The sequence below is a fragment of the Tyto alba genome, unplaced genomic scaffold, assembly GCF_018691265.1.
Source record: "Tyto alba isolate M040663 unplaced genomic scaffold, T.alba_DEE_v4.0 Super-Scaffold_48, whole genome shotgun sequence".
Taxonomy (NCBI): domain Eukaryota; kingdom Metazoa; phylum Chordata; class Aves; order Strigiformes; family Tytonidae; genus Tyto; species Tyto alba.
In genome coordinates, this window is record NW_024881324.1 from 6,646,200 (window position 1) to 6,673,174 (window position 26,975).

The 26,975-nt window shown below is 41.0% G+C and overlaps 1 protein-coding gene across 4 annotated transcripts in view; it reads right to left on the reverse strand.

Annotated features, from left to right (window-relative positions):
* Nucleotides 1–26,975, reverse strand: part of CDKAL1 (CDK5 regulatory subunit associated protein 1 like 1) — a 432,929-nt gene that overhangs the window by 336,515 nt on the left and 69,439 nt on the right. For all 4 annotated transcript variants that reach the window (XM_042806719.1, XM_042806718.1, XM_042806720.1 and 1 more), the window contains one exon: nt 20,751–20,835. In XM_042806719.1, coding sequence (XP_042662653.1) covers nt 20,751–20,835 — 85 coding nt within the window. The remainder of the gene's footprint in view (nt 1–20,750; nt 20,836–26,975) is intronic.

Below are 26,975 nucleotides of genomic sequence, written 5' to 3' on the forward strand. Positions count from 1 at the left end.
AAATATTTAGCAAGAGATCATTTACGGGTAAAAACTTGCCTCTGAACACATTTTATGGGAACAGTTACAAGAAAAGTCACCTGCTCCCAATTAGAAGCATTTGTGATCACACACTTAAATAAAAAATATATTTTAACAATACATCAAGAGTAGAAATCAGTTCTTATTCCGATATCCATCACGTTTGAATGAAGAAACTGATCTTCAAAGAACTGCAGGGGGGTTTACAGATTTACCATATTGCATGTAAAGTAGAAACCTACCACTTCTAGACCTACCACACATGAAAAAGTTTGCAAAAAAAATGTTCAACTTCCAACAAGAGAGAGCAACCAATGTGAGCTTTGAAAGAAAATCTAATACTTTCCTAAATAATTAGTGCCACAGAAGATACTATCACAATCTCCTTAGTATTTCTTTTAAAATACAAGTTCCGTAGTTGCTTTTTACATAAAATAACTCAGTGTCAGTAAAGAACATTGCAGACAACAGAGACCAGGCATTTCCCACATAAATCTGCTCCCTGGGATCACCTGACATCTATCACCTTGGCATGAGCTAAACATTTATCAATCAGGGTGCTTGCTTCACCTTCCACAAACTAGAAATAATTTCTGCTTTTAATCCGACAAGACAGTAGTGCCAGTGGTTCTGAATCATTAATGTTCTAAGGAACTTATGAGTTAAGGAGCAGATGGTTTGATGAGTTTGTACCTTTTGAGGAAATTTTACTATGAGATCAGAGTTAAGATCCAAACTCTGGAAACGAAGCTGTTAAATACATCAGCAATTTACACCCTGAGATCAGTTTACATCAGGAAGTAAGCTTGTACCAATTTAGCAGGCCTCTCTAGAAAGGACTGAATGGGGATCTTTCAACGTCTTTCTTCCAATCTTTACACTAAGAAACATCTGTAAGCTATCTGGGATTCATTTTCGTATAAGTAAGCAAACAGCACGCAGGCAGTTCAAACTCCAAGAAATTTCATTAGTGGTTTTCAAACATTAATAATATTAAAGATTAGATCAACACAGAATAACAACTTCAATTCAGCATTAGGGCATGGATGTAGTACTTTCCAGTGGACTTTGTATACACCTTACTAGTATTCCCTCCCCTCCCTATTTTCAATGTATTTTCAATTTAGGGTTAAGCAAGGATGCAAATTTTAGAGTGTCTCTCAACATAGTAACTCCTAACAACAGAATTCGTACATATATTTACAGGAAAATATTCTGAGTATTAAAATAACCTGTAATTTATGACTCATGCATGACTTCCTCTGGAAGTTGCCCATAACAAAGTGATGATCATAACCACTGGCAAAGCTACCCATTTTTCTTACTGCTGTGGCTCTTATCACCCCAATACCTCATTTTGTAAGGCTACCAGGTAAGTCTGGAAAGCACAATGGGAAGTTATTTTAATTGTCTCTTCACTAATGACTCATTACAGTAGGGGAGGACCACATTCAAGATAATTCACTATGCTTCATACTGGCTACGATTGCTGAACTCCCCCAGAATGAAGCTCGCTTGAGATCCATAAGGAAACAGGGGCAGCGGACAGACACAACCATTTTGCTTAAGAATTTAATCCTTCCCAATGATACCAATGATTTTGATAAATAAAGTAAAATTTTGCTCTCAAAGAGACATCTAACAGCATCCTCAGGTGGTATAAAGCTAGCACATAACCAGGAAACTTGCACTGTATATATGTATACGCACACAGGGGTATATATTTTTAATATATACTATATACACATCTAAAAAACACTTTTAAGGTATTATAGAAAGCTCCAGCACTTGATGCAACAGTATTTATTTCAATTGCCATATTAAAGGTCCAGAAGAAGGGGTGGTTGGTTTGTTGTTTGTGGTTTTGTTTTTGTTTTTTTTTTTTTTTTGTTTGGGTTTGGGTTTTTTTTCAACTGCTAAATGGTGTACATCTCTGCAGACAACTATGGATGTTACAAATGCACAAATCATCACAATCAGGCTGTGCTTATGTACAGTAAAGCAATGAACAAATGAGGTTACTTAAACTACATGAAGAACTATAATTTTCTGTACGTGCAACAGCAACAGGGAATTTGGATGATACACAAAGATGAAGAGGGACTATTTGTGTTGGCCGTTGCCTGGCTATGGGTGACTGCTCAGAACATAACTGACTCGGATAAGGAAAAGAGACAAGAGACCTTAGGAATGACTGATAAAGAACCACACTTGTACATTCCAGTTCTACTTACTTAATTTCTCTCAACCTGCATGGATGCTAATGTCTATAAACAAAATAATTTAACCTAATTATATCAACTATCAAAGACTATAAACAAACATGTTTGTTTTAAGTTAAAGAAAGATTTAAACAGTTTCAGGAATTTAATTAAAATACTTTGTTTAAACACAGTAGAGAAAGCAATGGTCCTATGCTATTTCTGAGTATACTATTGTTTTCCATCTATAATACAAATTCCCTACAACCCGGATTTAACCTAAGCTTTCCTAATACCCAGGTATTCATCCTGTAAAGCCTTGGCAATCCTAGGAAACAAAGTATTAGAAATTATGTTAGGGTATTTAATAATGCTTATCATGTAAGTATGGCTGTCTTTGAACTTTATATGTTCTCAGCTCTCTGAATCAGAAGGACGACTATACAGGATGGCAGAGAGCATGGCCTTGTAAGACAGCTCAGTAAGATGTTCAGAAGCAGAAGTGGAGCTGTTCATCTGTGGGCATGGAGAGCTGTTTTAACCAAAGATAGCTGCTTTATTTCAACAGCTGCCTCGGAGTTCTTGAACAGCTACTGTGATGTATAAATACAAGCATGCTCATCTCCACCACTGCTGTAACTCAAGTTCACCAACCCCAGTTAATAATACTTCCCGCCCGCCCCAACCTGCAGGGACATCCTGGAAAACAGTCCTGCTGATGTTGATTGGAACCAGAGCTTAGCAAAATAGGATAGATGCTTAAAACCATGCCTAGGCAGGAGAGGAGATACCACTGAGTGACCCCAGTTCAGCATGGGACCTCATAGAAGTCCCAGAGGTGCCTTTAATGGTCTTCAGCAGACACAATATTTCAAGTAAAAATAGACAGCTAAACTTCAAAATTGCAACAAAAATAAAGCTGAAATTTTCTTCTTTTCCCTGGGTTTCTAAGTGTTATATGGAAAAGATGGAAAATTAAGTTTAACAACACATGCCTCTGAGGCAAACCCAACAGGATTTGATTGAAGGCATTACTCATTACTCCCAAGTAAAAATAACAAGTTTTGCTTGTTGACATTTTTGAAAAGAATGAGAAAATACCAGATTGTTGTTCTGAAATTCATCTCATGGCAGCAGCAGTAGCCTGTCATTAAAGGTAAGCAAGATGACGGGGGAGACAGAATGTAACCTTCCACTGACTCTTCAAAAAATTACAAGTGATGTACAGAGCTCTGATCAGAGCACTGTGATTTGCAAGAGACATGCCTTCAGTCAGTACCAATTCAACTGAAAGAAAACTCTTATCTTGCCTCGATTCCAGGAGCTTGGTGCATCAATCACATTAGATTTCAAAAATTAAGATACTGCACTAAGCAACAAGGGTCCTGACTAGGTAACTGCAGAGAATTAATTGATTACTATTTGGTGAATTTTAACTACCTCAGCAGCAGCACGTTATACAAAATATCTACTTAATTCACAAGATACCTATTTAAAAGAATTAAACATGCAAGTGTCAAATACGATGATGTAAAACTCAATTAAAATAATGTTAAAATACACCCATTCTCAGTCGAGTATCTTTTTACTGCAGTCTGTTGTTGAGATTTGTAAGAAGAATGTTAGGGCTGGCATGATTAGTGAATGAATGGGGCTGCAGAGGTGTGGAAGCATCAGAAGGGACGGCAGGAGAGACATCAAAAAGCACATGCTGACAGCCTGTGAATTAGCAGGTGATCCAGATCACAGCACCTCTGTACATCCTGGTAGGAAAGCAAGTGGCAGCCTTGGTGCCTAGAATAAGGTACAGGCTACACCCACACTAAAACAAAAACTTGAGCCACCAACAGATGATGGCAGGAAGATGAAGAGCATCACTGAAGCTTTAAGATACCCCAGATAAGTAGACAGAAGTAGACTGAGCAAACGCTAACACTTGCAGGCATGGCACAGGAAAGAAAAAACCCAAAGATCTGAACCTGTTAGGTACTCTACAGAATAGAAAAGGCACATCAAAAGGCAGCCTAAGAATAAAGGACATGTTCCTCTTGCCATCCTGGGAGCACTATCACTGCAACACATACGTCACGACACCCAATTGCTGGACACAAAACATGGACATGTCTTATTGCTTTTGAGTACACAGCTATGAAACCTTATGTGTTTTTTCAAAATGTAATCACTTTCCCCACAAGTTCTTTCATTAAGTTTTGTTGCATTATTGCTACAATACCACACCATTAACTCCCATGGAGAGTCCAGTGTATTAATCCAAGATAAAGTGAAATTACTCATCTAATGAGAGGTTCTGCAAATATCACCAACTTGGATGACAGGTTCCAATTCAGAAGCAGTCTCTCCTATCTCTTAAAAGCAAACACCAAGAGAAATGCAACAGATCAGCTTGTAATATTGACTAGCCATGACCCCCTTCCATATGCATTCACATATCAACATATAATTTTCCTTCTGTAAGCATAAGTCTACAGTTCTTACACATACAGGCTCCAGGTCCATGGATAAGTTGACTGTTTTAACAACTAAAGGCATCACGCATAGTCTCATGGTACAAAGTGAATGAACACAGCTTTTAAAAGCAAACACAAACAAGCACTGTCTATTCTCACAGAGAAATGGAAACTGAATCCCTGTGCAGTTGAATAAGGATGGTTGGGTCACCAGCTCTGTGTGCCCACATCATTGCAATAGATAAATTTCCTAATAAAAAAAAAATAAAGCCAACCAAAGAAAAACAACAACAAAAAAATCCAAATTTACTGTGAGTCACTCACAAAACATCCTATTGTGCAATTTCAGATCCCAATGCTAAGAACAAGGTAACTTCATTAAAACATACGAGAACCTTCTCATTATCATTCAAGTCAGGCAAAGCAGGAAAAAAAAAAAAAGTCATATTGAAAAGGTTTGTCTCTCCCTATTGTAAACATATTAAAATTAGAAACCAAGATAAAATATGGAGAAAAGCATTATGAATACACTGGAGAAGTAAACAAAACACTTATACACTGCTGTGATGATTTCCTAATTCTATTTCAAACACCTGGATAACCCAAATCCTCAGGACAGTCAGCAAAGGTTAACAGAAGAGCACCAAAGCTGCGTTACTTCAACAGCTTGTCCCAGTCAGGGAAGAAAAAGGCAGAAGAGGAACACGTAGCATCAGCCACAGGTAAAGTCACTTGAAGCATGCTTTGAGAAGACAAAAATTAAGCTGCACCCTCTACCCTGCCACCTGCCATTTGCTCCTGAAGCTACACAGCAACGCCGCATCGCTGGCAGGGGCTGATGCTGGCAGCAGCACTGCCACCAGGACGTTTCCAGCCCGGAGCAGGGGAAAGAGAAGAGAAATGGGGCAACACAATTTGTTTTCCTCTCTTCGCATGGAACTATTGCACCAAGCAATGGACTCCAGCTGGAAACCTCAGTATGGAAGTAATGTAATTTAGGATGTTAGAGGAAGTCAGTTACAGCACATCTCCTCAATAAAAACATATTCCCTAACAATTTTCTTAGACTATGACAATGTCAGCTTAACACGTGGTTTCTGAGCAAGTCACAAGAAATTCAAGCAAGGCACACTGAATCTCAACCACAGCATCAGTAAAGAATGACAACAACAGAGTGCGCAATACCTGGCTTATTCTAATTAAATGTCCTTCCTCCAATAATTGTAAAATGTTGAGCAGCATTTCACAACAGTTTAACTTAAAAATTTTGCAACAAACATGCTTAACTGGTATCTTTTGTGAAACAGAAGTGGAAACCACAAACTGAAGAGTATGCACTGCTTGCTGTAAAACTATGAACTGTTGACTTAAAAAACATGTTGCTCAAGAGATTTTAACACTGCATTTAATTCATATTATGCCATTAACACTGAAAACCAATGTATTTCAAACATGAAGCAAATAATCCCCTTACTCACAAGCACGTCAGTGGAACAAAGGAATAAAGCCAGTATGAATTGAGCTGCCATTTCAATTTCTACATTATAAAAAAAGACATGTTAACATCTTTAGAGAAAAGACTGACAAATCCAGGGGTTTCATTCTTAATGTCTACAATAGGCCAGGACCACTAGCAGGTGTCATCTACTTCTCTGGATCCTTACAGATCTGTATCTCAGTTGCACTGGGGAGCAACCACCTTCATGACTGCACAGTAGTTCCACAGTAAATAATAGAAATTATTTTCCCATTGCAAAACCATTTAGAATTTGTGTTGATTTCTCCCCTCATTCAATCTCCATTTCAAGGCATGTTCATGAATTACCAAACACCGTAACAAAACCAAGCGTTCCACACCACCGCCTGCAAAGTGAATTGGGCCTGTCTGGAACAGCTGCCTGTATGTGTGTGTCAGCAACGAGCACCTCAACCCACATCATTTTATGTCGTCCAAACTAAGGCTGCATTTATCCGTGTTTCAAAAGATAAATTTCAGCATCTCAACACACAGTGAGTCCTACAAAGTTATCATATCTTGAAGCCTGAGGTTTGCCACACGTTGGATTTATATTAGTTCAGGACTAAATCAGAAGCAACTCTGCTGAACCTTAGAGGGAAGGTTAAAACAAAGCCAGTGCAAAAGCACGTATTTAACCCGCTTTCTAGAACGTTTTAGGATCCACATGTTACATGCATGCATACATATACAGACAAATCCACAGGCCACAAATGCAATTAAATGCAATAGGGCCAAAACAGGCCATATAGCTTTCATCAGTATAGAAACAAACTAACCACAGCTTCCACTTCTCATGTAGAAGTTCAGCAATTGCAATTTCCATTTCACAGGTCTGGTCTTTATCTTGAAAGAGCTTCCTGTATATCTCTTTGCTGGTTCAGTCCAACACAGTTCATATAACTAAGCTGGCAAACGTGTCCAATACCAACTGAACAAAAGACCTCCTACTCATAGCAAGAAAGAAAATAGAAAAAGAGGAAATCTCTGAATGAATAATTGAAATTTAATATCTGAACCTGAAAAGTGGCAGCGCCTGAAGCTAAGGACAATCTGAAGTAAAAATTCCATTTTCCGCTGTTCTACTTGTATAAGAACTTTTACAGCCTGGATTCAGGAATCAAGTTAAACATGGTATTTATTTTCTGAAATTATATAATGAAAGAGACATTTTCATTGTACTTAAAATACATCCATGGTTTCATCTTTTCTGACTCACCTTCATTTTTTTGGAGTTACAGGTATCAATCACCAGCTCCACAGAGAAAATCTGCTTATTTGACAACTGGTATAAGGTAAACGCATGCAAACTATAAGTTTGTTACAGAAATAGGCTACTTTAAGGGTATTGTTTTCATTGAAAAAGCACAGGGAAAGACAAAATAAAAACTGAAGGCATATTAAATTTTTTATGAGAAAAATCCATACTGCCCACTATGATAAGAGGTATTCACAAACTGCTTCTACGCTGAGTTTTGCTGTATTTTAGACAATTTTATTTAACATTGTCCTTTTGTAAAAAAGAGTCTTCTGCATCTTCACTACTAAATTTCCCTTGAGATCATTCTAATAAACTACAATAAACCCAAGAAAAACAACAGTCTTTTTCCTATTTGGAGCAAATGTGTATACAGTTTGTTGGTTCGTATTTGTGTTATGTTGGTAGCTGAAGGCACTAACGAGGGTCAGCTTCCATTGTGCTGTGAGCTGTAAAACCAATGCATGAATAAAGTTGATTATTTATTCTGTTAAAAGCTGTTATCAGACATTATCTCTTAGGAAAGTTTCAAATTCAAACACATACTTGGACTGAGACAAGAATTCTGTGGTCAACTGTTTCTTGCTGTTGGCCTGTGCTTTTGCTGTTTCTTCACAAAAAAAATAAAAAAGTTTACAAGAGGAAATGTTGGCTAAAAAGTCAAATTCAAAAGAAATAGTTGTTCATGTCCCTCACAAGAGCAGTGCACTAAGGGTCAAGATAACAGCTGAGATATTCAGTGCCAAATGTGAACTGCTGTATTGCATTGGCAATACCCCAGCTTGTCTTGACTAAATATACCAAAATAAAACCTCAGCATCTTTACATCACAGTATCTTTACATCACAGGCTTTACAGATGTGCACTAGACAGAGACACAAATTACAACAAAACTCAATGTGAAAAGCAAGAGCTTTGTTGAATATAGGCAATACAGAAAAATTCCCAACATTGTTTTTGCCCTTCCTGAGTTAGCACCTAACATAACCACAGGACAACACCCTTTTTTAGAAGTATGAGAGGATGTTTCTTCCACTCAAGCTCACTCAGACAAGCAAGCACTCTCTGTTTTAGGACAAACACGCATTAGGTATTAGTAGATAGTCTTCTGAACCAAAAACAAATAAAACCCACGCTTGTCAGTGAGAACAAGTTTAGATCATGTTGACTTCTGCATTAAGCCTGCTACAGCAAGTTTCTGCACACTTTCTTATGCTTCCTCCCTAGGAAAAGTCAGCCCAGCTAGGGCAACGGCCAACATGCAGTTAGTTAGATAAATATTCAAAGTTATCAACCACCTGCTTCCAGCACTCAAGGCATTAACCTTTTCTGCCCAAGTCATCTGCTCTGAAATGGTAAAACAAAACACCTGTTAACACTGGAGATCATATAATATGCAAAACACTGATCCTGTTAAAGCTCATATAACCCATCTTAAAAACAACTAACAAGAGCTCCTCTTCATATTACTGAACCATACCCTTTTATCACTCTAATATTCATCATATACCTTTTTTTTTTTTAAATATAGATACATGTGTGGGCAAAACATCTATGTTTTTTCCCTATCTTCAAGAGAACTCTCAATCTTCACTTCTTACTAGGACTTTCATAATCAAATTTTTAAAACAGCAGTGATCACTTAGCATGGAAAGTTTTATTTTCAACTTAGCTCAACGCCTGTCCCATTGAAAAGTAGAAAGTTAGCCTTGCTGGAACCAAAAATCCTTTTTAAAAAGGAAGGAGAATCAATTTGCTGTGCTCTTCTTCAGCAGCTTGTTCAAAATATTCTGATCTATTAGATACATGCTCAATAAATCAACAGTGAAAAAAAAAAAAACGTGACAAAGCCTTTCTTACCTATTATGACTGTACTTTCTGTATGCAAGCAAAGCAAACCAAGCCAGAGCTCTGTCCTGGTCCTGTCCCACATTGTTTCCATGATCTTAATACTATGTCCTCACTCAGTAATGCTAGTACATATTTGAGACAAATCTAAAATGTCTTAGTCTCTCACGCACTTTTTAGTGCTGGAGCAACTAATCTGTTTACCTCCCATGAAAAAGAAAAAAGGAATCCCCCAACAAAAGGCAGATGAACTTGAGGTGGGAGATGCAATGGGAACCCTGACCTCACACCCCCAAATTAAATGCAATCCAGAAAGTTCAGCTAACGTAGTCCACTACAGTCTGCTTGAATAAGTCATAGATATTTTTCCAAGGAAAAGAAAGTACACCTAGTCTACTGTTTGAAGTCATAAAAAAAGCACACTACAATGTCTCAGACTGCTTCCATTTCCAGTAGTTGTCCACTATCTCACCACCATCTGAACCACAACCACTTAACGAATTGCCACCAAACCAACGAACTGCCAGCAAATTAAGTAGCAGCATTTTCCACCTGCAGCCACGCTGAATTACAGACTGTCAATATGGTAATTTCACTCCACCATACACATTCCTTAAATTCACATACACAGAGGTGGATTTTATTCTCTTACACCAGAACTCAAAACAGATTTTTTAAATCTTTATTTAGTAGGTTATTTTTTGTACTGCAAACAAACAGAAAACACTCTGACTAGTAAGGATAAACTAGAGGTTAACCTGCTAATCTGAAGTGGGAATTTAATTGAGGGAGGAGCTTTAACCAATGCATCAGAAATTTAGTACTAGTATATTCAGAATGAGGCTTCCTTTGGTGAAGGGAAATCACTGTCCTCATCTTGCTAAAACAGGCGAGATATTTTCAACTAGGTTTTAACATGCTTTTCACACAAATGCCCATAATGCGAGGCCAAGTACAGTTTTGTCCAGCTACCTCCCATCCCTCAAAAAGCCTCTTCTTTAAAGCCTTTGATTAAGTAACAAAACAGACTTGAAACTTCTAGCCCAAAACCCAGAAAAGATGCGTCCATCTTCCTGATCATTTCTAGGGTATCTGACCCTGGGCTGGGCAAAGAGGGGGCAGCCAGCAATAAGAGCCCAACAGCAACATTGCATCCCTGAAGCAAGCATATGGCAGAACAGCATGAGAAACTCTGAGAAAGCCTGATACTTACTTTTTCTAATTTTATAAAATCTGTTTGGTTGAAGAGGTTTCCTAAAATTATACAGTTTGATCAAGTCTGAGAGGAGGGGGAAGAACTATTGTTTTGTCTTTCAACTAAAGAGAACATCAGCAATGCAGTCTAAAGAGAATTAAATTCCCTTTTTAGTGTTGCTCATTACCTTAAAGTGGGTTTCAGATGGTTATACATGCATGCAAGTTCTTGTTCTAAAATGCTGAAAAAAGATTGAGTATAGTTGTGTCCCCATTTTGGTTGATGAGGAGAAAGGTCAAAGTGTTACTCCATAAACTACCAGGGGATCTGTACTTTCCAAATCGGAAGCCTTCCTTGTTTACCCATATCACTTAAGTGTAATAAATTTGCATTTGTTTGCAAAGAAAATTGTATCTTGTATATTTAGCAATGAACTTAACTGATTTTCAATGTCTGTAAACACTGCTTGTAACACACCAGTGCTCCAGGAGCCTACATAGCTGGGGACCTGTAACTATACCCTAATCAAAAAGTTCAAATATAGATCAATGAAGTCACGAAACAGAGTTGGCCTTCCATGTCCTGGTAATATTTTCATCTTTAAAATGGCAAAAAATTATACATCTGTTCCTAATGATCTCTCTCGAGGTTTAACGAATATCTAAAAGCTAATTAGTGTACTAAATCATCCAAGGTTTAATAAGCAGTGTAGAACTAAAGCCACTGCACTAACCCCTCAAAGCATCGGTATCATGGAATACTTAAGAGTCCCAAATGTGTTCATACTGAAGTCAAAAAGATTTCCACAGCAGTGTTTAAAAGTTAACTTTAACAGGCCCTGTTCTTGTACTATTTTTTTTTTACCTTGTTAAAATACTAAAGTGCACACAAGTTTATAACCCAGGCTTTTGCAGAATTCTGCAAAAATGCAGCCATGTAACACATGTAATCACAAGCAGTCCATAATCCTTTTATCTTCTAAACATTATACAATGGAAAACACTCAGTTCTATAGGGTCTGCTTTTTCTCTGCATTTTATAACATCACGTCAAGCAGCTTTTAACATCCTCTTTTACAGCAGAGATGGATGTAAGAAAAGGAATGCACTCAAATGTAGCAAAAAAACCCTTCCACTAACAAACATCATTTATATCACAGAGTCCTTCACCAACAGCTATGTCTTCCATCAGTCTAAGACAATAAAATCATGGATGACAATATTCAGTTAGTTTAGGAAGAAGAAAAACAACTTACCGGATTGGTAAGTTTTTAAATGAATATTTCCAGTTCAATGAAATTTTTGTTCTAAGCATATAAAATCCTTCTGATGCATTTGGAAGCCACAGAGCACAACGCTGTGCTCTACAATAAAGCTTAACCGATATGTAACAATGAAACTGGTATTGCTGAAGTTGAAAAGCCTCAACAAGTAAAATGAACATTAAAAAAAATCATTAAAGTGTTTTGTAGTATGGATGAGCATAGCTATATAAAAAACAAAATCTCAAATGCTGAAGTAGAAATTCCTTCTAGAAATGTTTGCCAGAAAAATGCTGAACCAAAAAAAAAAATCATCCAAACACAAAAGTACTCAGTGTTTTCAACTAGTTAATTAGTATACTTTGTATCAAAGATGAGAGTGCTTTAAAACATTATTAAACAGAATGAGCTATGTTATGCTCCAAAACTAATTCTACAACTTATTTTGGTTAATGGTGTGTGATTGCTGAGATCTTTACAGATCTCCCATGACTGTAAAAATGTACACATTCTGCATAAAGCTACCTCAATCAAGGCTTTGATGAAGCCCAAAGTGCAGCAGCCATGTAAGTTTTTCCAGTTGTTCTTAGAAAAGAGCTGTGATTGAAAATTCTAGTTAATAGATTTATAGCCTTCATTCCAAACTAGGCAACTCCTGTTATCTTGGGAAGATGTTTCTCTTGCACAGTGAATACTGCATATATCTTGAATACAACCATCTCCTCAATCTGTGAGCACGTGAGCCTTTCACCATGGCAAAATGGCAAGATCTTCATCAACGTTATCTGGACTAATTTAGAGGGTCTGAGCAAGAAGGCATATTACTGGCAACTTCTCTTAAAAAACTCAAGTGCCAGTTTCCTCCCACGCAATGAAACTTGTTGCATAGGCATTTTTACTTCAGAGAATCCAGCTCTTCCTCAGATTTCTTCAATACAAGAAGAGTGGAAAAAAGCAGTACTCCTTGTTACAGTTTTCAGTGCTGTCTTGTTACCTTAAAGGACTCTGACACAATCACTGAAAGTCAAGGTGAGATGCCATTTCTGTAATAAACAGCAAGGCTATGACACTCATCTCAAACACAGTGGAAGTGATCTTATGCTAATAGGATCCATAAAATAAAGAGCTTTGAAATACTTATGTTTCCTCTTCCAGAGGTACTTCACAGCTTAAATTTTACTGTATGAACAGCATCACCAAGCGTAAATCACAGTCTACTTTTACACTGGAAATTTATTAGTGAAAGCAAAAGGCTTAATGCTGCTTTAAAGAAATTGGTAACACTGTTCTAATTCAATGTGCAATTTTTGGTTTTGCTCAATTTGCAAGATTCACCAGATAAGTTACATTCGCAAATGTTAACAAAGAAACAAAAGACATTCTTCCAGGGTTATTTTCACTTGCAAAGATGACAAGCAGCAGAATGTTTTCTTATCTCTGAACAAGTTTTTGTACTTCTTAAAGAATAAGCTCCTTCTGTACTTAAATGCATTCAGTGAACAGAAATTCTGTAGCATCCAGAGGCAGTCATGCCTTTTAATCTTCAACTCAGTCCACTTAGATCTAAGAGCCTTAAACAATTTGTATGGTCTAAGATCAAAGTCATATTAAACTACTATTTCAACAAATTCTGCAGGTTTTGATGCTCCATCTAGCACAAAAGTGAGATCCCACACATAGTGTTTATTCACAACTTGGTGAAAACTGAAGCAAGGACAGAACTGGAAGCCACACAGTGCTCCTGCAGCGCTAAACGCCCTCACATTTCTGCCACAACTCACAGCTATCAAAAAGGGGCTGAATACACACTGGAGTGTGCCTTGAAGTGAATGCAGCAACACATACGAAGGAAATATGTGTTAATTTTATATATTAAATATATATAATAACCAAGAGGATTGTAGTCGTCAAACATTGCATACCATGAGACAAGCCATGAACCCCATGACAGCATAACCACATCATACTTCCCAAATGACATCATTCTGGCTATTTCTGTAAGAGAGACCCCAGAATCCTATCCATAATATCTGAACCAGCTAGAGAACTCCTTAGGAAAAGCCAAATTCCCTGAACATACAAGTAACTTACAATAGCATTTAGGAAAGGATCAAGCAAGGGAGAAGATGGCTAGCTAGAAACATACAACAGTCCCTGATTTTTCTGAGGTCATCAGGAAAAGTGGGTTACATATCTGAGATGTAACAGACAAGAAAGAATAACAAAGCACATAGAAATCAATGAAGCATGACACCAAAGAAACTTTATTTTAAAGGAAGCAAGCTCCTCTAAAACATGCTCTTACACTTAATTCTCTTCAAAAAGCCTTAACAGATTTACTGTGGTTTGCAGAAGTTCAGTTTAGCAACTTACTTATTGAATGCTCGTTCTTGTTGCTGCTAACAGCTAAGTTTTAAGAAAGCTATTTCTGAATAAAATAAATTATAGCAGAAGGTATTAGCTGATAACTTCCTGCCATTGGGAAAAAAGAAACTAAACAAAACAACAGACTAAGGAGGGCCATTGAAGTGAACCATCACAGAACTACCCAACAGCCCCAAAAATATATACAGTAATATCTCTCTGGGTGGATATTAATGATATTTTACTTATTCTTTATTATTTATACTGTTTATAAAACACTTATATACATATACACTTAACTCACTGTCATGGTTTAAGCCTGGTCGGCAGCAAACCACCACGCAGCCACTCTCTCCCCCTTCTCTTCCAGCAATAAGAAGGGACAGAGAGCCAGGCTTGGGGTTTGAGATAGGACCGGGAGGGGCAGATCACCCATTATGGTCACAAGCAAAAGGCAGACTCGTTAGGGGAAGAAAAAAAGAACATACATTTATTGCAGATACTAACAACACTTCATAGAGTAGGACAGTGAGAAGCATTGCCACATCTTGAGAACACCTTCCCCCCACCCCTCCCTTCTTCCCGGGCTCAGCTCTGCTCCCGATATCTCTACCTCCTCCCCCAGTGGCGCAGGGGCAGGGAATGGGGGGTGCAGGCAGCGCTGTCACTTCCTTCATCTTCAGTGGGGGGAGCTCCTGAAACTTCTTCCCCTGCTCCATCGTGGTCCCCCTCTCACAGGAGACAGTCCTCCACAAACTTTCTCTGACTTGAATTCCTCCCACGGGCCGCAGCGTTCCCCACACTGCTCCGTCATGGGTCACTAACTTTCTCCGACTGGATTCCCTCCCACGGGCTGCAGCCCTTCCCGAGCTGCTCCGGCGTGGGACTCCCCCGCATGCTGCAATCCTCCCAGCGCTGAATTACAGCAGCGGGGCTGCCTTTTCCCATGAGACCCCGGCCTTCTTCGGGCACAGCACCTTGATCAACCAGGCGAAAAACCTCACAGGCCATAAATCAGTGTCTGCTCCACCGTAGATCTCCATGGGTGGTGGGGGGGGCCACCCTGCCGTCTCACCACAGGATACAGGGGTGTCTCTGCTCCAGCACACCTCCCCCCTCCTTTCTTCCTCCGTTCCTCCACTGACCTTGGTGTTCACGCAGCTGCAGCAACTCCTCCTCACAAGTCCCACTGCTCCTCACCACGTCCCTTCTTAAATACGTTATCGCAGAGGCGCAGCTGATGGGCTCAGTTTTGGTGCAGAGGTGGAGCTGACTTGGAGCTGGGGGAGCTTTGAGAAGCTTCTCACAGGGGGCTGCCCCTATAGCCCCCTCCCCTGCCACCAAAAAAACCCCACCACTCACTCAAACCCAGGACACTCACTGACAGATGATCAGGTCCAGAACAAACATATCATACAGAAACATAATCAGCAAAACCAGGATGTGACTGACTTTTAGATACAGATTGTAGGCTACATGTTGAAAAGTATTATTTCATTCTAAATTCTAAGGCAAAATGAAGTCAACTTCACAAAATGTTATAAGCAAATAAGAACTTTAAGTCAATTTAATGTTACTACCTACTATCCTACAGGACATCAAAATAGAGTAATATCCTAGCTCTGTCCATCTCAAGGGTAAAGCCAGCCTAGACCACATGACAAAAGGAGGAGTTGGCAAGGCACAGGTGTCCGACAAGGACAAATTCTGGCCATGAAGTATCTCAAGCGCTTTGCCGACTTTGGCACAGGAATGCATTCTCCAAAGAAATCTTGCTATATTGTATCTGAGTAACTGGAGAAAGAAAATATCTGCCACTAATAAAAGAAATCATGCAAAAGGGAAAACATATCCCATGCCATAAAATACCCTTAACTTCTGATTAACTGAGCTGCAAGATAAAAAAACGTAGCACTGACATAACCAGTTGTGGTAGCAGACAAAAACTACCTCCAGGTAAGATAAGGGTCCTTGAATCCAACCTACTTCCATGTACTTGATTCCATTAAAGGAGATACTACATCATTACAGGCTTTAAAAGCACCACAGTCTCTCTGATCAACGTGACATCTTGAACAATGTTTGGGGGGGGGCACTTTATGTATAAATAGTATAGCAAAGACACTAATGGTTGTGGTTTAGGTGTGTCGGGATTTTCTGAACTGCAACTTAAAAAAAATATTCTGTTTAAAGCAGTGTACACAGGCCAATTAAGAAGCACAAGATCAAGGACCAATAAATTAACACCCTATCTGGGTTTGCAGCCATCCACAGAAACTTAAGACGGCAAGAATAGGCCAAGGTATTTTGCATGGCATGCTTTCCCTGCCAGGGGAACCCACCGCTTCAGCAAGAGTTTAATACCACGAGAAAAAAACTGATCAGAGTGATTCAACACTCCTGGATCTTTCCAAAAGCTACCAATTCCCAGGAATGCCCAGCAGCTACTTTACTAAAGTACTATATCCACCCCTGACCAAAATACAAGCCTTTGACAAGAAAATCCGTGCTTATTTTTCTTTCAGAAAGGAAAATCATTGCAGGAATGTATTTCTAAAAGCCTATATAACATAGCCAAGAATAGTCACATCTTTAGAAGGACGGGTAGATCACTCACAATAAACACTGAGTTGGCCCAAATTAATTATTTCTTTTAATATCAATGTTAATGAAAATTAAAGTTTTTTTCAACTAAAGTAACGTGTAAGCCTCGTGAACTTCAACAAATAGAGAGTGTGAAGTCCTGCCCCTGGGAAAAAATGGCCCCATGCACCAGGACAGGCTGTGGGTACCAGCTGGGCGGCAGCTTGGCAGGAGAGTCCCTGGGGGTCCTGGTAGACACCAAGCTGACCACAAGCCAGCGATGTGTTTTTACAGCAAAGGCCACCACCAACCTCCCAGGCTGCATGAGGTGTTGCATCACTGGCACACGGGGGGAGGTGATCCTTCCCCTCTGCTCAGCCCTGGTGAGACACATCTGGAGCACTGGGTCTAGTGCTGGGCTCCCCGGGGCCGGCGAGACAGGGACAAACCAGAAGGGGTCCACCAAAGTAATCAAAGTTGTGGAGTATCTGGTATGCACACAGAGGCTGCGAGAGCTGGAACTGTTCAGCCTGGAGAAAAGAAGGGTGTGGGGAATCCCATCAATGTGTATAAGCACGTGATGGGGAAGGGGGTAGGAGAGAGAGGGAATGACAGAGCCTGGCATTCCACAGCAGTGCCCAGTGACAGGCAGAAGGCAACAAACAAACTGAAATACAAGATATGAAGTTTAAACCTAAGACAACCCTTTTTTACTATAAGGATGGTCCAACACTGGAACAGGTTGCCGAGAGCATTTGTGGAATCTCTTGAAGATACTCAAAACCTGCCTGCACACAGCCCTCAGCCACCAGGCTCCAGTGGTCTCTGCTTTGAGCAGGGTTGAACAAAACAATCTCTGGAGGCCTCCGACAACCTCGGCCATTCTGTGACCCTGTGTATGCAGTACTACCTGTACTGCACTCTGGCATCACAGGGACAGACAAAGAGACATAATTCATTCTTCTCTACATATACCGTGTGGTAAGTGATGGCGTATCAACTGCACAAGTAACACCACGCACCCACACTAGCTCCTGTGCCCCTGTCTCCCTCTCCTCACTGTACTCCACACTCCTGCTTCCCCCGGCCAAGAAGCCCATGTTCTCATGTTGTAACGGCTGCAAATCGGAGCCCGTTAAGCAACAGGCCATCTCCTGCTCCTCCTGTCCTAAGGTAGGATCCTGCCAAAACCAGCTACTAGCAAATCTTTCTTGGCAAGTGTTTTCAGCCACGGGGTTACGTTCAACTTGTGAATTCTGAGAAGCTAGGGCTGGGGATAACACATATTCTGTGAGATTTCCCAAGTATTAAAACAGAAGAACAAAGTTACTGCCACATAACTGAACAGGGACCATTTCTCTGTGGTGTTTTTTTGCCTCAGTGCTTCTTAATGTTAGTTTCTTCCTTCTTTTGACTTACTCAAAGGATTCTTTTTCTTTGGATACCTATTTGCTTTATACAGTCATCTTAGTCTTCATAAACTTGCTTGATGGACTTTACCTGCTTTAGTTTATTCTCCTTATTCCCTACTTTTCCTTTAATTCATCTTCATTTTTTTGAAGGATTCTAACTATTTTTTAAACCGCACCTGTTTAATTATACTGGGAATTCATTATTGCTATTGCCTACCTCTGCTTAATCTTATTTCACAATTAACCAACTGAGAATAAAATCTGCACAGGAAAAGCTCTCAATTCTTATCCACAAGCTAACAGTCTTTAAGTAACTCTTTGCCCTCCATATTGTCACCCTGGCTCAGCAGCTTCAACTTTATTGGTATTGATGAGCAGCAGAACACTTCTAAGAGCTATGCAAAGGGGCACAGAGATCAAACTGTCATTTGGCTTCTATCAGCTATATACACATCTGCACACCCAATGAAAAGGTTCAAAGAGTTTGGGAGTGGTTTTGTTTTGTTTTTTTTAAAGAACATGAGATCAAAAAAGTTTGTACCTACAGGCCTTGCTGGGTTCTGACACATCTTTTGGCACATGGCATTAGTGAGGCATCAGCTTCTCAGACAGTCACTCTTCAACCACCAGCGTGAACACACTACCAGTGGTTTGAATTCATGCATTTGAAAGTCATATATGCAAGGAAAGTTACGTAGCAGAAACTGTTGCAAAGGGCAGAGAATAAACAAAACTGAAACACTTCTCCCACCTGACATTCATAATGCCATATAACACTTTCATCCTGATTTTTTTTTTTTTTGAAAGAAGAATCTTACTGTGCTGAGTATTAATTTTTCCACTCAAAGTGTGTTTGCTTTGACAATCCACATACTAAATGTGTAATTTGTTACTCAACTGAGAAAAACAAAGTTCTCCATAGCTACCAACAAGCCACTGAGATAGTATACAATAGGAGTTAATTTTGTATCACCCAAACTTCATGCACTGGGTTTGTTACTGTAACAAATTAAGTTGTATTTGGAAGTCATGTTCCTTAGAGATACAAGCTCTCCTTACTACTTTAAAACCCAAATACATCAGTAGTTGCTCTTTTCTGAGATGGAGGACGTTCAATCTTTCAGTACCAAGTCGCATGAAAGAGCACCCACATATGGTTCTCTCCCCTACATTGAATGAACATTATAAAAAATGGTTAGAAACAACAACAAAAGCTGTCCTGCTCCATAATTAGGAATTTCCACGATCTGGGGAGTAGAGAATGAACCATGGAAGTTAAAGGAAAGAAGTGACTCTCAGCAAAGAGAAGAAATGGACAACCACCACAGTATATGTGTCAGAACAGAAAGAGTATAAGGACAAGTAAGAAAATAGAGGAATAAACCCAGGCTACAAGTAACCTCGGGCTCATTAATGAAGTGGCAACAGAAACATGAAGTTCAAAGAAATATTTTTGGCCATTTGCTTTTAGTTAGACCCTCTTTCTTAACCGACTCTATTCTGTTGGTTAAAGGACACACACCATACCACATCAATTCTGGCATAAGATTAGTAAAACAGAAAGATGGCCACAGCTGAACTGGAAGAGATCTTGTCATCAGTTCTGTTGAATACCACACACTAACTGGAAGTATTGTGGGAACTTTTTTTTTTTTCTTTTTGTCAACGGTAAATGAAGCCAAAAAGCCAAGTGCAACACCAACAGTCAGGAAGTAAAGCCCTCTGAGGGGTGGAGGAAACTTCTGCTGTGGTACCTACCATGGGCAAACCCTTTCTGTTTCAGGTTACTGCTCTGGGACGCTGTCAGTAACTCCAGCACTGTAAGCAGATCACTTCTATCCACTGTCTCTCTCCTGCCTACATTCCTGAGAATGCCAGCTGCTTACTCAGAACTATGTTTTTCTAACCAAAATGGACTTCAACGAACAATCCATCCACAGTGCACCACACTGAACAAACGACTGAAAAAATAGTCACGCTTGGTTACTAAACATAAAATCCAGAAGCAACCTACCACAATAGATATTTATCCTGGGTAATGACAGCTGTAAGTATACAGGTTTTCCAGTCACTCTCATCACAACCATACTTCCACGCAAGTCAGAAGCAGAAGTCACTACCACCACATTGTATTTTTGACCATCATAGAAATGTTACAGAAAAATAAAACACATTCTTCCCAAGACTTCTATTTTACGCTAATCAGTTCACCTTTTAATAAAACACATAGTTTTGAGCATGTATCTGACACACTTTTAATTAGAAGAGTCTGATTATGTAAAATTAGAGGAAAACACCAGCCTAACAATTCACCTTTTTGAAAAAGCAAATATTCAACTCTTCAGAGGAATATTACAACATTGTCTTGAAAAGTGATATGGAAGCCCCTATCTAAACCAGTCAACAGTTCTCTTAAGTAAGTGTTTTGATAATCACTTGCAAATTATGGCTAATTAAAAAAGCTTTACACTTTACAAATCCATTCTAGAAAATTCACCATTGTAACACTCAAACTCACATTTCTTGGTCTAAAACACGTAATTACTTCTAGATTGAAAATATGAAGCATTTAAAATTAAAACATGCAATATTCATTTAGTATCATTTTAGGGAAATAACTTACTTGATTGAGTTCCTGAAGTGGTCCTCAGCGGGATTTTTTACTGTACAACTGTTCAGCAACCATAAATCTGCTTCAGCAGAGTTGTCTAGAAGAAGAAAGATAAAAATCTCTGTTAAGACCTGTCCAAGCTGTCAATTTCTACTTTATATCATATAAAAAAAGACCAAGCAGCCATTATCATTAAGTTGACTATTTGCAAAATAACTTTATAGTCAACATTTAAAACACATTCTTGGAAGGTTTTTTTGGTTTATTCGTTGTTGTTCTGTGTTTTAGAAAACAGAAACAAAAACACAAACACACTTGAGCATTTCCATTGTACTTTTTTTTTTTTTTTGCAAAGGAAGAATGAACAGTTATCTCATTTACCAGCTGAGATGCCACTAGGTCACACACCATGGAAAACAAAGTTAAGGAAAATGATTGTCACTCCTCAAAATGCATACTCCCCAGAAAGATTTGGCCTACACAAAGGCAAAAGGATCACCAAAATGTATAAAGGTGCTTTTTACATTAAGTGGTTGCACTAACAAAATAAAATCCCTGCTTCAGCTGTGCTCTGAATTAGTACTACAAAACAGAAAAATCAGAACTTACAAAACATGAATCTCTGCTAAAGAGAAAAGTCAACAGATATTTTGGAAAGAAACATGCATATCTTAGTTTACATTATATCTTAGTTATGGTATAATTATAGTGCAGCAATTTTCAGACAAAAGGTATTCATGCAACAAATATCTGCCTCCATTCAGATCAGCATACAATTTTCTTCAAGAACCAAACCCTTCTCTGTGGTCACAACCTAACAACATCTAAATGCATTAACAGAACTGAATCCCAGAATTTTCTGCAGAAGCACACATACAAACTCTAATCCTGTAAAACATGACCTATAGTTACATAGTTGTTAGCACAGTTATTTCTCTTGTCAATTTAGACCTTTTTTAAAATAGAATAATGAAGATCATAGAATGGTTTGGGCTGGAAGGGACCTTACAGATCACCCAGTCCCACCCCCCCTGCCCCGGGCAGGGCCCCCTTCCCCCAGCCCAGGGGGCTCCCAGCCCCGTCCAACCTGGCCTTGAACCCTTCCAGGGAGGGGGCAGCCACAGCTGCTCTGGGCACCCTGGGCCAGCGCCTCACCCCCCGCACAGTCAAGGATTTCTGCCTTATATCCAATCTAAATCTGCCCTTTTTCAGTTTAAAGCAGTCACCCCTTGCCCTACTCCCACCCCCTGATCCAGAGTCCCCCCCCCCCTTCCCTGTCCCCCCTTTAAGCCCTGGGGGGCCGCTCGAAGGTCCCCCCGGAGCCTTCTCTTCTCCAGGCTGAACCCCCCCAACTCTCTCAGCCCGGCCCCCCAGGGGAGCTGCTCCAGCCCCCCCAGCATCTCCGTGGCCTCCTCTGGCCCCGCTCGAGCAGCTCCGGGTCCTTCTGCTGTTGGGGGCCCCCGAGCTGGCCCCAGCACTGCAGGGGGGTCTCCCCAGAGCGGAGCAGAGGGGGAGAATCCCCTCCCTGGCCCTGCTGCCCCCCCTGCTCTGGCTGCAGCCCAGGGCACAGGAGGTTTCTGGGCTGTGAGCGCGCGGTGCTGGCTCACAGGCAGTTTTCCACCCACTCATACCCCCAAGTCCTTCTCCTTGGGGCTGCTCTCCAGCCACTCCTTGTCCAGCTTGTGTTTGGGATTGCCCCAACCCATGGGCAGGACCTTGCACTTGGCCTTGTTTAACTTCATAAGGTTTGCACAGGTCCACTTCTACAGCCCATCTATGTCCCCCTGGATGGCATCCCTTCCCTCCAGCGTGTCACCACACCACACAGCTGGGTGCCCAGGGGACCTAATGAGATGCATCTGAGGGTCCTGAAGAAACTAGCGAATGAAGTAGCTAAGTCACTATCCATCATATATGGCAAGTCATAGCAATCCAGGGAAGATCCCACTGACTGCAAAAGGGGAAACATAACCCCCATTTTTAGGAATGGAAAAAAAAAGATGACCTGGGGGATTACAGGCCAGTCAGTTTCACCTCTGTGCCCATCAAGATCATGGAGTGGATACTCCTGGAAACTATGCCAGGGCACATGGAAAATAAGGAGGTGATTGATGACAGCCAACAGGGCTTCACTAAGGGCAAATCGCGTCGGACAAATTTGGTGGCCTTCTACAAGAGACTTACAGTATTTGTAGGTAAGGACAGAGCAACTAACATCATCTGCCTGGACTTGCGCAAAGCTTTTGACACTATCTCATACAACATCCTTGTCTCTAAATTGGAGACATATGGATTTGACAGATGGACACTTGGTGAATAAGGATTTGGGTGGATGGTCACACTCAGAGTTGTAGACAACAGCTCGATGTCCGAGAGCAGTGACAAGTGACATTTCTCAGGGGTCAGTGTTGGGACCAGCTCTGTTTAATATCTTTGTTGGAGACGCGGACAGTGGGATTGAGTGCATCTTCAGCAAGTTCGCCAATGACACCGAGCTATGTTCAAGGCCAGGTTGGATGGGGCTTTGAGCAACCTCATCTAGTGGATGGTGTTCTTGCCCATGGCAAGAGGGGTTGGAACTAGATGATCTTTAACGTCCCAAACAACCCAAACCATTCTATGAATCTGTGACCTGTGCACCTTCAGGTGCCTTAGATGGTCTCAAACCTACAACGGGTCGTTCTGCATTCTCCCAGTCTCTGCCTTTGCCTTCTGCATCTTAGGCAGTGCGGCTGGAAAAGCCTGAGGCAAAAAAGTTGCTGAGTACCTCAGCCTTCTCCATATCCCAGGTAACCAGGACTCTGGTTTTCTTCTAGAGAAGGCCCACATTTTCCCTAGTCTTTCTTTTTTTCACCGACATACCTATAGAAGCTTTACTTGTTACCCTTGATGTCCCTCTACAGATTTAATTCTATCAGGACTTTGGCCTTCCTAACCTAATCCCTGGCTGCTGAGACAGTTTCTCTGCATCCCTCCCAGGCTACCTGTCCTTGCTTCCACCCTCTGTAGGATTTCTTTTTGTGTTTGAGCTTGTCCACAAGCTCCTTCTTCATCCATGCAGCCTCTTGTCATTCCTACCTGACTTCCTCTTCATCAGGATGCATCACTCAAACTTGGAGGAGGCAATTCTTGAATATCTATCAACTTTTAGGCCCCTCTTCCCATGGTATCTTATGAAGCAGATCCACGAAGAGGCCAAAGTCTGCCTTCCTGAAGGCTAGGCCACTTAACTTGCTGTGGGCCCTCCTCACTGCCCTACAGATATTGAACTCCACCATTTCATGGTTACTGCAGCCAAGGCTGCCCTTGAGCTTAACACTCCCCACCAGACCCTCCTCATCACTGAGAACAAAGTCCAGCACAGCACCTCTCTTCATTGGCTCCCCTGTCACTTGGAGAAGGAAGTTCTCATCAATGCATTCCAGGAACCTCACGGACTGCTTACGCCCTGCTGTGTTGTCCTTCCAACCGGTACTGGGGAGGTTGAAGTCTCCCACGAGGACCAGGGCATATGAACGTGAGGCTGCTCCCACCTGTCTATGGAGGGCCTCACCCGTTCAGTCTTCCTGGTCAGGTGGCCTGTAACAGACCCCCACTATAACATCTCCTGTCTCTACCTTCCCTTTTACCCTGACCCATAACTTCTCGATCAGCTCCTCATCCTTCCCCAGGCAGAGCTCCCTACACTCCAGCTGGTCACTGACATAAAGGGTGACACCCCATTCTTGTCTCCCTGGCCTGTCCTTCCCAGAGAGCCTCCATGTTTGAGATAATCCATCTCAAATATTCAAGTGCTCTAGCATTCATCAGAATAGCTTGTATCAGTTTGGTTAAGGAAACATGTGTCACTCTTGCTATGATACAGTACATCCTGAGTACTGAAGTATTGACTGTGATATCTTTAAATAAGATAAGACAATGAATAAAGAATAGAGCTAAACCACCATTTTTCGGATGCCTTATTTCAACAGACATCCTACTAAAGCAGAAGAAAGCTTGTAAAGATTTTAGCATGCTTACACATGCACTCATCATGAATGTATCCACATAGGTGTGAAGATACTTTTCCCCCATACACATACTTATGACTAAATGCTAAAAGTGAAAAATCTTTCTGCCTCAATGCCATTTTCTCCAAATAAATGATCCTTTAAAATTAGCTATCAGTCACTCAACCTAGGAAACAGGTAAAATGCTGTCCTGGGTTTGAATGAGTGGTGGGATTTTTTGGTAACAGGGGAGGGGGCTATAGGGGTGGCCCCCTGTGAGAAGCTTCTGGAAGCTCCCCCAGCTCCAAGTCAGCTCCACCTCTGCACCAAAACTGAGCCCATCAGCTGCACCTCTGTGATAACGTATTTAAGAAGGGACGTGGTGACAGGCAGTGGGACTGGTGAGGAGGAGTTGCTGCAGCTGCATGAACACCAAGGTCAGTGGAGGAACGGAGGAAGAAAGGAGGGGGGAGGTGTGCCGGAGCAGAGACCCCCCTGTATCCTGTGGGGAGACGGCAGGGCGGCCCCCCCTGCCACCCATGGAGATCTACGGTGGGGCAGACACTGATTTATGGCCTGTGAGGTTTTTCGCCTGGATGATCAAGGTGCTGTGCCTGAAGAAGGCCGGGGTCTCATGGGAAAAGGCAGCCCCACTGCTGTAATTCAGTGCTGGGAGGATTGCAGCATGCGGGGGTGTCCCATGCCGGAGCAGCTCGGGAAGGGCTGCAGCCGTGGGAGGGAATCCAGGAGAAGAAAGTTGGTGACCCATGACAGAGCAGTGTGGGGAACGCTGCAGCCCATGGGAGGAATTCATGTCGGAGAAGTTTGTGGAGGACTGTCTCCTGTGAGAGGGGGACCATGATGGAGCAGGGGGAACAAGCTCCAGAAGCTCCCCCCATCAAAGATGGCAGAAGCGGCAGCGCTGACTGCACCCCCCATTCCCTGCCCCTGCGCCGCTGGGGGAGGAGGTAGAGATATCGGGAGCAGAGCTGAGCCCAGGAAGAAGGGAGGGGTGGGGGGAAGGTGTTCTCAGGATGTGGCAATGCTTCTCACTGTCCTACTCTGTTATGTGTTGTTAGTGTCTGTAATAAATGGATGTTCTTTATTTCTTCCCCTAATGAGTCTGCCTTTTGCCTGTGACCATAATGGGTGATCTGCCCCTCCTGGTCCTATCTTGAACCCCAAGCCTGGCTCTCTGTCCCTTCTTATTGATGGAAGATAAGGGGGAGAGAGTGGCTACGTGGTGGTTGGCTGCTGACCAGGCTCAAACCATGACAAATGCCCATAACACATAAAATAGCAACCAAAGGTTAAGTAAGAGAAAACATTCCAAAAGTTTCTAATCTTTATTGATAAATATTACACCATTAACTTGCATCAAACAGTGGCCTCTTCCATGCCAGAGAAAGGCTAAAAAGGAGTCATCAAAAATAATGTTCAGACCCTTAGCTATTTTAAACACAAAGCAGATGTACCAAAATCTGACCCTGTCTCGACAGGTTGGGGAAAAGGACCAAGTTCAACTTCACTCTATGCAGAAATCAAAACAAAAATGGAATGAGCCAAAGAATCTCTCTTCCAACTAAGGCTGCATAAAAATATTTTAAGACTAATGAACATATTACTGTTAGAAAGATAATTATAGGTAATAAATGTATTAGGAACGATGTACAGAAAAGCAAAGAAATGTACAGTTTAAAATTCAGAAAAAGACTGAACTCTTGGCCTAGTCATATTCCCCAAGTATGAAAACAAACACATCTTTAAAACAGTTTTCCAACAACACTGCCAAAACTTTGTATTTCTTACTCTTTTCAGCAGCATAAAATATTTATAAATTCAGCTCCACACCCACAACACACCCACCTGAGAATCAAGGAGGTACTAAATAACTGGAGACCAACATTTTAAGTCAGACAGGAGGCTGAGAATACATTTAACTGACAAGAGTTTCAGTAGCAGTCATACATCACTACAGAACATAACAATTTTCAAGAGATGACTTTATTCAGAGGAAGGATGTCTTAATGCAGAGAACAGCAACTGAAGGTTTGGTTTCTGTTCCAACTTGTACCATAGTCTCCACATGTGAGGGAAGAATCTCACTGTGACAATACTTCTTTTCCTGAAGCTAAAATAAACCCCCTTTCTTCAAAACAGCATTGGAAAAGCTAAACATATTTAGGTTAGAAAGACCTTACACACTAACTCAAGAGGAATCATTTCATACAGCGATGTGGATTCGAGG